This window comes from Dendrobates tinctorius, unplaced genomic scaffold (genome assembly GCF_039654945.1).
Source record: "Dendrobates tinctorius isolate UK_male_01 unplaced genomic scaffold, ASM3965494v1 ptg000012l, whole genome shotgun sequence".
Lineage (NCBI taxonomy): Eukaryota > Metazoa > Chordata > Amphibia > Anura > Dendrobatidae > Dendrobates > Dendrobates tinctorius.
In genome coordinates this window covers 18,681,369-18,694,623 of record NW_027361680.1, presented here as the reverse complement: position 1 = coordinate 18,694,623, position 13,255 = coordinate 18,681,369, and the positions used below count along the sequence as shown (strand labels likewise).

The window sequence follows — 13,255 nt, the reverse complement described above, 5'->3', positions numbered from 1 at the left end:
GTCTTTAGGCTATGTAGCTCTCCGGCTGTGATCGAGGGGTCTAGGGCACAGTAGGAACCCCCCATGGCTACTGCTAGTTGTTGTGGATATGTTCAGGGGTCTGCAATCCGATAGCTGCCAACCTCTCTGGTTTTTCTGGACTCAGCTGGTATTTTGTTTTTTCCTCCTTCGGTGACTCATCATAACAGGTAAGTTTTCGTCCAACTTCTCTCGCCGAAGACTGTTAACTACTCCTCTGAGTTCCTCCATCTCTTCCTTGAGGTTCTTGTTCACACTTTGCCAGGTGGACAGGTGACCTCTGAGCTCCAAGATCTCTTTCTTGAGCTCCTCGACCCTGTGCTTGGCCGTTTGTCTCAGGACTCTTTCTCGTTTGACACATTCATCCAGCTCCTCTCTGAGGGCCTTATTCAGTCCTTGCCACGTTACCATGTGGCCTTTGAGCTCAGAGACTTCTTTCTCTAGCCGTCCTATTCTGTGCTCCCTTTCTTTCTCAGAGCCACAGTCACCCCCAGAGATTAAGTCATCCCTCCAGTTACTCACTAACTGTGTGACTACTTCCGCCGTCTTACCCACCAGGTCAGCGTCAGTTTTGTCACGAGTTTCAGTCAGCACAGCACTACATTCTGTCCTAGTGGTGGCTACTGGCAACAACACGTCATCGTCACACCACATCGTACGGTGAACCCCCAAGACACTCTCTATCCATGTGTCAGCTCTGCTCTTTTTGTTTACCACACCATTCTCATTCACACTGTGGTACCCTTCAGGTGACGTCAGGTCAGTTAATTCATCTGACGCAATTATTTCTCTGGTCGCCCCTACGTCTGGCCTGTCCATGTTAGGAGGCATCAGCGTCTTCGTATTGGTTAGTCTAACAGTAGGAACGTCTCCATCCTCGTACCATAGGTCATCCAGCGTGACAAAATCCCGGCCCCCCTCCAAGGTATACACTAAGTCTGGTGGTATCCCGCCACCTTGGCACTCACTGCTTCCGGGCCCCTCAAACACCACTCTGTCTAGCACATAGTTCACCGTGACCCCATGTTTACAGCGAACCTGGGCCATTTTCTCAGTCAGACAGAAAGTGAGAGGAGTTCCTACCAGAGTCACCTGACTCTTGGAGTCCAACCGTCCCGAGATTCCTTCCCGATGCAGCATCACAGTACACACTTGCAGTCTGTCATGCTTCGGAAAGTATAACCCACATTCTGGAAACGACATACACGCACACTGCGGTTTCCCATACCCACTGAGGAAACCTGTGCTGCCATTTCTTCACACTCAGCCCCTTTCTGGACTATCACCCCAATTTGGGTCACCGCCCCCCTCTGGGACTCCACCCCCTTTTGGGTTACCACCCCAATTTGGGTCACCGCCCCCTTTTGGGACTCCACCCCCTTTCAGGATCTCTCCATGTCTGTTATACCGGTCTTCTCAGACCACAGTTCACACCACACAGTTTGTCTCTTATGATACCACACAAGTCTTTGTTGGCACCACCACAGCTCCCGCTGTCACCGATCACTGGCATCACCGGCTGCTAACACACAGCGGCTGGTGTCACTGCAGCTCCTGCTGCGCCGTCTTCGTGGACCCGCCGATCCACCGGAAGCCGCTTGTCACCTTCGTGACCCCACTGAGCCACATCAAGCCGCTTGTCACCTTCGTGACCCCACTGTGCCACATCAAGCCGCTTGTCACCTTCTTGACTCCCACTGAGCCACCGCAGGCTGAGTCGAGAAAAAAGAAGAAAAAAAACACACCACAAAAAAACTCACGTGTCCTGACTGTGTGCTATTCAGGACGCTCCTCTCTCCACTTGAGACCGTCCAACACACAGGGCGCACCGGGTGTGATTCAGGGAGCGACCCTCCTCCCAGGGTCTCCCCACACACTGGCCTCACCAGATCCAGGGGCTCGGTGGGTGCTCTTCAGGACATCTGTCTCCGCCTGAGACTGCCCAACACTCATGCCTCACCAGGTGCAAGGTAACACCACGTGCTCCTGGGATCTGACTCTGCTCCCAGGGCTGACCCTCCAGGACCTTTCCTCACTGAACCCTCCAGGTACACTGTCTTCCTCACTGACCCAGGTCAGTACCACACGAACACCTGTCCAATACCTGTGTCGGCCACACGGGTCACCGTTTTACTCATTGACCCAGGTCAGTACCACACGAACACCAGTCCGTTACTCCTGTGTTGCCCACACAGGTCCTCGGGTACCTCTTCTCCGCAGAGTCACCCTAGCAATCACCAGTCTCTTTCTCCTGGGGAAGAAGCCGAACTGGGCTCACCGATCCGGACAGTGCCTTACTCACTAAGCCGCCCCACGGTTTCCAGAACCACAGCCGGACAGTGGCTTCCCCACTTGCAGGCCGTCACAGGCTCTGCTCACACGTGGCCAGTCAGCAGCACATCACATGGCTTCCACAACCGTCAGCCCTCCTGGCTCAGCGTTGCTCTTTGCCACTGAATTTTGCAGTCCTTATCCATTGCTCTCAGCAACAAGGCTACAACATTGCCCATAGCTTCTCCACCAAATGTGAGGTAGCGCTGTCATTCAAGGTTGGGGGACACTCGCTTGGCAGCCACACAATCAGATCCAGCTCGGGTTTTCATAAGCCATAACATAGTCCATGAGGTTTATTTGTCATCATAATCCACAGCAATCTAAACAGCATTACAGGATAGCATCCATTATACAGGCTATTCAGCCTCATCCTTATCTCACCCACGTCAGGTTTTCCACATGGCTGTTTCTCCAGGCTTCAGAAATCCACTCACTCCCCAAGGACTCTCAGACGTTGGCCGCCATTGCACACACAGCCACTCCACGGGCTGTTAGTGAGGAGACCCTTCTCCTCACGGTACCTTCCAAACTGGACCAATCAGGTCCCAGCATTCACCACATGTGACCTACCCTAGCCACATTATATGGTCTATAGTCACACCCACCGGGTCATGTGACTATGACCTCATCACAGGTCCTTCACACACTCACATAGCCTTTTAATACAGGTGTTTTCAGACACACCCCTGGGTGGGTTTGTAGGCAGCTAGAACCCGCCCATCTCTCCAGCTGCCTGAAGGCTTCTCCCTAACACATAGGCACGAAAGATCAGCTCTGCTAATCAGCACATAACCAAGCCTTCATCTCAAAGCCACCCACTTTGAGATACACAATGGCCACTCAGTATTCTGCCACTCATCCTCTCTCTTGGGACATCCACACAGCGCCCCCTAGCCGACACAGTAGTCATTACACCACATGGGGTTCAGTAACGTCAGCTGCTCCCCTGCTTTGTGTCCGGCAATGTCTTCTGCTCTGTCCACATTCACACTACTAATGATTTTAAACTTGCTCCAATTCGGCCTCTGGCTCCACTCTGTCTCTAGTATTTACCCTGGGCTCCAACACCACAAGTTGCTGCTCAGAATTCCCACTAGAATGTGGACAGAGCAGGAGAAATTGCCGGACACACAGCAGGGAATCAGCTGACATTACTGAACCCCAATAACACAGGAGCAAGTGTAGACTGTGCAGACGGCTCTGCTGAGCAGGAACTTGCAGTGTTGGAGCCCAGGGTAAATACTAGAAACAGAGTGGAGCCAGAGGCCTAATTGGAGCAAGTTTAAAATCAGTTGTAGTCTACAACAGATATTAATCTTAATCCAATTAGGCCTGTGGCTCCACTATTTTTGTAGTATTAACCCTGGGCTCCAACACCACCAGTTGCTGCTCAGAAGTGCAATCTGCACAGTCAACATAGGCTCCAGTGTTATTAGGGTTCAGTAATGTCAGCTGATCCCCAGCTGTGTGTCTGGCAATTTCTCCTGCTCTGTCCACACTCACACAACTACAGATTTTCAATTTACTCCAATTAGGCCTCTGTCTCCACTCTGTTTGTAGTATTTACCCTGGGTTCCAGCACCGCCAGCTGGTTTCCGTCAGTGTCTTTGGCACAGGTACTCCCTTCTGCCCAGCCTGGCTCCAGCACGCCAGCTGTTTACGGGTAGTGTCAACGTCACTATGCCTCCAAAACTTTGTCCTGTCGTGTTGCGGTCGGGTTAGCCGACTCTATGGTGCCTGCAATTTAGGTGCTTCATATGTGGGCTGCAGGATCTGGAAATAAAGGCTGGTTCCGTAGTGCCAATAGGACAAGCACCCCCTGTAGGACTGTGGGTTTCGGTAACTGCAGCCGGCTCGCGGCCTTGCAACTTTGTTTTTCATGGGTACCGCCTGCTACCCATCCGGGTTCCAGCACCATCAGCTGGTTCTCGGCAGTGCCTTTGGCTTAGGTGCCTCCATCTCGGTATCTGAGTTCCAGCAACGTCTGCTGGTCCTTGGTAGTGCTTTCTAGCACAGGTACCTCCTGCTTAGTAACCGGGTTCCAGCACCGTCAGTTGGTCCTCGGTAGTTCCATTGGCTCTTGTAGCTTCTGCTACCCATCCGGGTTCCAGCACCGTCAGCTGGTTCTCGGCAGTGCCTTTGGCTTAGGTGACTCCTTCTCGGTATCCAAGTTCCAGCAACTTCTGCTGGTCCTTGGTAGTACTTTCTAGCACAGGTACCTCCTGCTTAGTAACCGGGTTCCAGTACCATCAGCTGGTCCTCAGTAGTTCCATTGGCTCTTGTTCCTTCTGCCACCCCTCCGGGTTCCAGCACCATCAGCTGGTTCTCGGCAGTGCTTTTCGCTTAGGTGCCTCCATCTCGGTATCCAAGTTCCAGCAACGTCTGCTGGTCCTTGATAGTGCTTTCTAGCACAGGTACCTCCTACTTAGTAACCGGGTTCCAGTAACGTCAGTTGGTCCTCGGTAGTGCCATTGGCTCTTGTTCCTTCTGCTACCCATCCAGGTTCCAGCACCGTCAGCTGGTCCTTGGTAGTTCCATTGCCTCTTGTTCCTTCTGCTGCCCCTCCGGGTTCCAGCACCATCAGCTGGTTCTCGGCAGTGCCTTTGGCTTAGGTGCCTCCATCTCGGTATCCGAGTTCCAGCAACGTCTGCTGGTCCTTGGTAGTGCATTCTAGCACAGGTACCTCCTGCTTAGTAACCGGGTTCCAGCACCGTCAGCTGGTCCTCGGTAGTGCCATTGGCTCTTGTTCCTTCTGATGCCCCTCCTGGTTCCAGCTCCATCAGCTGTTTCAGGGAAGTGTCAATGTCACTTTGGCACCAATACATTGTCCTCTCGTGTTGCGGTCTGGTTAACCCACTCTATGGTGCCTGCAGTTTAGGTGCTTCCTATGTGGGCTGCGGGTTCTGGCAATAAAGGCTGGTTCCATAGTGCCAATTGGACAAGCACCCTCTGTAGGACTGTGGGTTTTGGTAACTGCGGCCGGCTCATGACCTTGCAACTTTGTTTTTCATGGGTACCTTCTGCTGCCCATCCGGGTTCCAGCACTGTCAGCTGGTTCTCGCCAGTGCCTTTGGCTTAGGTGCCTCCTTCTCGGTATCCGAGTTCCAGCAACATCTGCTGGTCCTTGGTAGTGCTTTCTAGCACAGGTACCTCCTGCTTAGTAACCGGGTTCCAGCACCATCAGCTGGTTCTCGGTAGTTCCATTGGCTCTTGTAGCTTCTGCTAACCATCCGGGTTCCAGCACTGTCAGCTAGTTCTCGGCAGTGCCTTTCGCTTAGGTGCCTCCATCTCGGTATCCGAGACCCAGCAACGTCTGCTGGTCCTTGCTAGTGCTTTCTAGCACAGGTACCTCCTGCTTAGCAACCAGGTTCCAGTAACGTCAGCTGGTCCTCGGTAATGCCATTGGCTCTTGTTACATCTGCTACCCATCCGGGTTCCAGCACCGGCAGCTGGTCCTCGGTAGTTCCATTGCCTCTTGTTCCTTCTGCTGCCTCTCTGGGTTCCAGCACCGTCAGATGGTTCTCGGCAGTGCCTTTGTCTTAGGTGCCTCCATCTCGGTATCCGAGTTCCAGCAACGTCTGCTGGTCCTTGATAGTGCTTTCTAGCACAGGTACCTCCTACTTAGTAACTGGGTTCCAGTAACGTCAGCTGGTCCTCGGTAGTGCCATTGGCTCTTGTTCCTTCTGCTACCCATCCGGGTTCCAGCACCGTCAGCTGGTCCTCGGTAGTTCCATTGCCTCTTGTTTCTTCTGCTGCCCCTCCAGGTTCCAGCACCATCAGCTGTTTCAGGGAAGTGTCAATGTCACTTTGGCACCAATACATTGTCCTCTCGTGTTGCGGTTGGGTTAACCCACTCTATGGTGCCTGCAGTTTAGGTGCTTGCTTTGTGGGCTGCGGGTTCTGGCAATAAAGACTGGTTCCGTAGTGCCAATTGGACAAGCACCCCCTGTAGGACTGTGGGTTTTGATAACTGCGGCTGGCTCGCGGCCTTGCAACTTTGTTTTTCATGGGTACCTCCTGCTACCTATCCGGGTTCCAGCACTGTCAGCTGGTTCTCGGCAGTGCCTTTGGCTTAGGTGCCTCCTTCTCGGTATCCGAGTTCCAGCAACATCTGCTGGTCCTTGGTAGTGCTTTCTAGCACAGGTACCTCCTGCTTAGTAACCGGGTTCCAGTACCATCAGCTGGTCCTCGGTAGTTCCATTGGCTCTTGTTCCTTCATAGAATCATAGAATCGTAGAGTTGGAAGGGACCTCCTGGGCCATCTGGTCCAACCCCCTGCTCAAAGCAGGATTCGCTAAATCATCCCAGTCAGATGTCTGTCCAGCCAGTACCGTCAGCTGGTTCTCGGCAGTTCCTCAGCCTTCTTGTACCTTCTGCTACATTTCCAAGTTCAAACTTTTTGTAATGGTTTTTGGTAATCACTCTGGATCTCCCTGAAAACGACCCTGAAGACCACCCCAAAGAAGACCAAAAAGATGACCCTGAAGAAGATTACCAAGAGAACCAAGAGCATGAAGACAACCACCAAGATACAGAACAACAAGAGACAGAAGACCAAGAAGCAGAAGAACAAAAAGCAGAAGAACATTAAGCATAAGACTAAAAATCAGAGCAAAAGATATTATCTAAATTATAAGCAGAAGAAGACTAAGCAGTGTATGGGGGTGAGTCCGTTCCTCCTCTTGGTGCCCTTGGAAAATGCCTGCTGCTGCAGGCCAAACTGAACGCAGACAAATCCTTTTGTAAATCTTTTGTGACAGGCAGAACGGCTTGTGTAATCTTCAAACTTTTATAGATAACAACTACAGGAATGCCTGTCACAAATAAGAACATGATGAAGAAGAATAGGAAGAAGATGAAGAAATAGGATATGAAGAAGAATAATAGTTGAATAAGAATATGAAGAATGTAAAAAAAAAGAATAATAGGAAGAAGGTGAAGAAGAAGAAGATGAATAAGGTGAAGAAGAAGTTAATGAAAAAGATGCTGCTGCTGAGGATCATGAAGGAGAAAGTGTGGGAGAAGTAAAAAAGAAGGTGAAGAGCATGGAAGTAGTGAAACATACATATCTGAGAAAATATAAAAAAAGGTTAACATAGTCAATATCTTTGTAACTCCGAACATCTTAAAAAAAATAAAAAATTATTCCTGCTATTCCATTTGATTGGGCTAAACCTCTATGCCTTTAATGTCTCCTCCACCTCCCCCAATACATTCTACATTATTATTAGTTGTTTTTCTTCATGTAGAATTAACCTACAAGGAAAGAAAGGGTTTATTTTAATTCCGATATTTCTGTCCCATTGACTTGCATTGGTTTTCGGTATCGGAATCGGTGATATCCGATACTCTTTGGGTATCGGTCCGATCCAATCCGATCCGATATTTCACGATATCGGAAGGTATCGCTCAACACTACTTATGACAAATCACTGATCCCTCAGTGACCTACCCATTATTTAACATACTGTATATCTTATTGTTAGAAAAAAAAAAAAAATAAATTCATCATGTAGGCATCAGCAAATCACCAATAGATGCTACTGAGCAGGTGCCAGCGCCATTTTAATGGAGCCAATTTTTTTTTCTCTTGCAAAATGATGGCAGAAGCACCTGCGCAGTAGCATCTATCGCATTCCATACTATGTTACTGTGCCGACATGGCTGCCAGCGCCATTTTGATTAAGATAATTTTTTTTGCTCGAGAATTTTTAATGACAAAGTCAAATGAAAATTTGGATATTATAGATCGTGTCATGCTACATCACAGGTGCCGCCACCTCCTGCATGATAAATTTATTTTTTTATCCAGACAATAAGATATATAGTATGCAAAATATGAGGCAGGTCTCTGAGAGATCAGTGAGCTGTCATAAGCCATCAGAATTAATATGTAAGCAGAGCGCCACATAAAGCCCCCGACCCACAGGCCGCCCGGAGCTCGAGAATTTCATTAACTGAAAACTTCAAATAAAGATTAAACAACAATCACAAGTCTGATTTCATCAACCAAGGTATCATTTTAATCAGTATGATGGCACCGACCTGACAATGTATGTAGGTTACTAAGCACAATCCTGCTGACAGGTTCCCTATAACCCCTTAACCCCCAGAGGTATTTTCATTTTTGTGTTTTCGTTTTTTTACTCCCCTTCTTCCCAGAGCCATAATTTTTTTATTTTTCCATCAATATGGCCATGCGAGAGCTTGTTTTTTGCAGAACAAGTTTTACTGTTGAAAGACACCATTAGTTTTAACATATAGTGTACTGTAAAATGGGGAAAAAAATCCAAGTGCAGTGAAAATGCAAAAAAAATTAAATCCCACAGTTGTTTTTTTTTACCATATTCACTAAATGCTAAAACTGACCTGCCATTATGATTCTCCAGGTCATTACAAGTTCATAGACACCAAACATGTCTAGGTTCTTTATCTAAGTGGTGAAAAAACATTCCAAAAAAATTGTGCCATTTTCCGATACCGATAGCGTCTTAATTTTTCATGATTTCGGGTTGGGTGAGGGCTTATTTTTTGTACGTTGAGCCGATGTTTCTAATTATACATTTTGGTACAGATACGATCTTCTGGTCGCCCATTATTGCATTTTCATGCAATGTTGCGGCTACAAAAAAAACAATTCTGGCATTTTGACTTTTTTTTCTTGTTACGCCATTTAGCGATCGGGTTAATTCTTTTTTGATATTGATTGGGCAATTCTGAATTCGGCGGTACCAAAAATGTGCATGTTTGATTTTTTTAAAAATTGTTTTATTTTGAATGGGGCGAAAGGGGGGTGATTTGAACTTTTAAATTTTTTTTATATTTTTAAAAACATTTTTTTTTATTTTGGCACGCTTCAATAATCTCCATGGAAGACTAGAATCTGCCTTAATCCGATCGGCTCTGCTACATATAGACAATGATCAGATCGCCTGTATGTAGCAGAATTGCTGATTTACCACGAGCACCGCCCACCAGGCGGCGCTCATAACAATCCAGCAGTGATAACCATAGAGGACAGCTGGAGACCTCTTGCTGTCATGCCTACCAATTGGTCACATGCAATCACGTGATGGGGTCACCGATGGGCAGGATTTCCGGCGTGCTTGCCGAAAGCGCAAGTTAAATGTCGCTGTCAGAGATTGACAGTACCATTTAACTAGTTAACAGCCATGGGTGGATTGAGATTCCACCTGTGGCTGTAAGAGGCTCATGTCAGCTGTTCAAAACAGCTGACATGTGCCAGAAAAGATGTGGACTCAGTGCTGGAGCACACATGAAAGGGAGGGAGTCCGACATTGGCGTACTATTATGTCAGAAAGGGGTTAAAGGGGTATTCCCATCTTCAAGATCCTATCCCAATATGTAGTAGATGGAATAATAATAATATTACCAAGTACCTCCAATTAAAAATGTAATATAGTTTTTCTGATTCTCTATGTCTCTTTTCTCATGTGCAGGCACTGGTCTGAGGAAAAAATTGGCTATTGTTAAATATCTGCTTCCCCGTACATTGGAATTAAAAAATGAAACTACTGATTAAACGTTTGTATTATTATCTTTATTCAGAAGCGCTTATCATTCTCCATAGTTTTTTTTATTTCTTTGGAACCTCAGATAGATTGCAGAGGTGTCTGGTAACCATAACAATGATGCTGTAAGAAATAGAAATAAAAATCCCTCCATATTTGAGAACAGAGATAAATTGTAATGTTGCTTGTATATACAAGCACTTTGCAATGTTAACAAGTTACAATATCGAGAAAACCCCTTTAATTGTAGATATTTTTTCAATCAATTTCTGTATACTCCAATATAGAGAATAATTGCTTGTGCTCACAATCTCTACACTAAGTAACTTGCTGATCGACACAGCCCAATGCTGCACATAGACAAGAACTTTTGACTCATCTTCAATATGCTCCACCATCCCACAATAGTACATAAGACTTCTTAGCCAAGCCCTGAATGTTTCTTGCTCTAGGAGATCGGGCTCATACTACTTCTTCACCACCAGACTGCTAGATACTACTGAGCTAAAGCACTGTTCATTTTCTAAATGGTTACAATTTCTCATTATGTTACTGGGATTAAGAAGGATATGTACCTCTTTATTTTCCTTTTCATTAACTTGTTTGGTAGGTTGAGTTCCACTCCAACACAAACTGAGGACAGAATTTGATTCCTCCAACATATTATGCAGGATTGTAATAGTTGAAAACAATTTATTGATGTTTCTACAATCCATCCCCTAGAAATGAACAAATAATAAAATGTGAAACCATGTTGATGAAAAATAACTGTACACAACTATGAATATATGCAAAATGTGCAATTCTGGCTTTTGAAGCATTTAGTAAGTCTTCTGTTAAGACCAATTAGTACTACCTTGCCTCCATATACCTCAAGGAAAGGTATATTAAGCATAGACTGTAGACAAGTTTCAATGTTATGTAACAGAGTCTTCCCATCCAGAATATTTTTCTTAAGCGCACTAAAATCCTCAGTGTGACAAAAGATGTAAAGTCCATTTCTCTTGTCGATATCCATATGTGGCGCATTATTAAAAAATATAGTATTGCAGCATAAGTCTAAAAGAAATGAAATATATTTGAGTAAAATATGATTATTAAATAACTGTACTGCATCTTACTACACACAATATATGTGAATTATAACTATTGTATGTCTTTTATTTAAGATATTCTACATTGTCATGAAATGGAAATTTCTACAAGAATTAACAACAGAAAATGAAAGCTAAGAAGCACATTTGAACATGAAATCTATTTGTGAGGAAAAGTTCATATTCAACATCAAGCAAGTCATAAATGTATTGTATCAGATTAGACATCAATGACTGCTTTCTTCTAAAAATAAAGCTTAAAGGGAATCTGTCACCCCATTTTTCGAGTATCAGCTGCTGTTTCCGCCATCAGGGGCTTATCTACAGCATTCTGTAATGCTGTAGATAAGCCCACGATGTAACCTGAAAGATAAGAAAAGTGAGGGCAGAGCAGAGTCCTGCAGTGCGCAGGTGCCGGGAGAGGTCCGGCGCCTGCGCACTGCAGTATTCTGCTCTGCCCTCAACAGGGCAGAGCAGTGCGCCTGTGCAGGAGCCACGACAGGCAGCAAAGAAGAGGACATCACCGTTAGAAGATGGGAGGCGTCGGACCACAACACCCATTGGACCAAGACCGGACCGCCCCCTCGGTGAGTATAATGTAACTCATTTTTCTTATCTTTCAGGTTACATCGGGGGCTTATCTACAGCATTACAGAATGCAGTAGATAAGCCCCAGATGGTGGTGGCAGCAGCTGATACTCAAAAAATGGAGTGACAGATTCCCTTTAAAAGGGGTTTCTACTCGGAGGCGTGGCCTGAGCTCTGCTGGTGTAGGATGCAGGGGCTCTGAGCTCCCACTCTCGTACCTCTTTGAAGCTACCTACAAAGCACACAAGAGGTTCTTTTATCAAGAATTTTATCTGGCTTTATTCCTTAATCCGGACTGAACATTCTGACACCTGGATGGTTGAACTGGGATAAAAATGTCAGAAGTTACAGCCTCTCAGAAGCAGCAGCTGAAGCTGTGAGGTGAAAGGCGGAGCTTACTTCTCAAAAGAACCAGTCTCGCCCCTAATCCACTGGCTGAACCTGAAAGGTATTTCAACAGAGACTCTCTTCGGAGTGGAATAACTCATAAGGGGCATATTACTACAACACCTTGTATCAGCCCAAGAAACTTATGCAAGTCTAAGAAATTTAGATTGGTGTACAGCAAAGACACAACAGCAAAGCAGAGCCAAACCTGTAAGCAGGCCAGATTCTATAGGCCTATTAATGCTTGTGTTTAGCAGCAGACCATCATAACTGTACCTCTGTATACACCTGAATTCTGCACGGTTGTAGGAGCTATAAATGATACTCTCTAACCAGATATAAATGCCCTTTACCAATTAAATTCCCATTCCGCACAAGAGACCAATACAAATTAGCATACTCAAACAGAAGATCACCTGTATTTTCTGTGTTTATATGCGTTTCTATATTTTCTTACTGAACCCTGTGTTAGAACCCTAAAGAGATGGACATAACATAAGGTTATCCACCTCCGTCACTGCACCCAATTTGTCTGTAGAGGGGCACAGACCATCTAAATAAACTTTTGCTGTGATTTGCATAAATAAGTAAACACAGGAGACATACTCATAACGTCTAGAGTTTGTTCAGCACCTCATATTGCACCCCAAGGATAACAGCAAAACCTATTGGCACTTTTGACTAAATTTCTCAGCAAGTTTATTGTTAAAGCCAATCTGAAAAACTTCATCCCACAGTTAATGGTTGTACACCAAGAGGTGGATAAATCCAACTGTGAGAGAGACAAAAGACAAAATATTTGAGCCACATCCTGCTTGCCTACATAAACCTCTTCTGCCAAATACCAACAATAGGAGGACACAGGCAGCTGGAAACAAGGAGAAATTGCCAGAAATATATAGCAAAACCTTTTGCTGCCACTTACAATCTCTCATAAAAACAGAGGTTTTGCATCCTCTTTTTCTCTTATCTTACAACAAACAATTCCAGACTAAATACCTGCATGATCTGAACATCCATAAACCTGTGCTCCTGGTGTTGTGATATTAAACCTGCCCACAACATGGGAAAAACTACCAAAATTCAACCTGATGAGTTGAACAAAACTCAAAAAACTCCCAAAAAAACCCAAGACGAGACCAAAAAAAAAAAACTCCCCTCCGCAGAATCTTCCCAGGATTGCAGACCCCTCAGCTCTACGCACAAACTGAAGTTTGATGCAGCCTTACCTAGCCAATGGTCAGATAGTGAAGAAGACACTGACGCAATACAAATGACCTAGATATACAGTGGGGAAAAAAA

At 45.9% G+C, this 13,255-nt stretch overlaps 1 protein-coding gene across 1 annotated transcript in view; it reads right to left on the bottom strand.

Annotated features, from left to right (window-relative positions):
• The window catches only part of LOC141066982 (myomegalin-like), a 336,488-nt gene extending 325,900 nt beyond the window's left edge, over nt 1-10,588 (bottom strand). Inside the window, exon 1 of the mRNA XM_073558020.1 lies at nt 10,460-10,588. Within this exon, the coding sequence (XP_073414121.1) occupies nt 10,460-10,546 (87 nt within the window). The 5' untranslated portion in view covers nt 10,547-10,588. The remainder of the gene's footprint in view (nt 1-10,459) is intronic.
• Nucleotides 10,589-13,255: the final 2,667 nt, after the last annotated feature.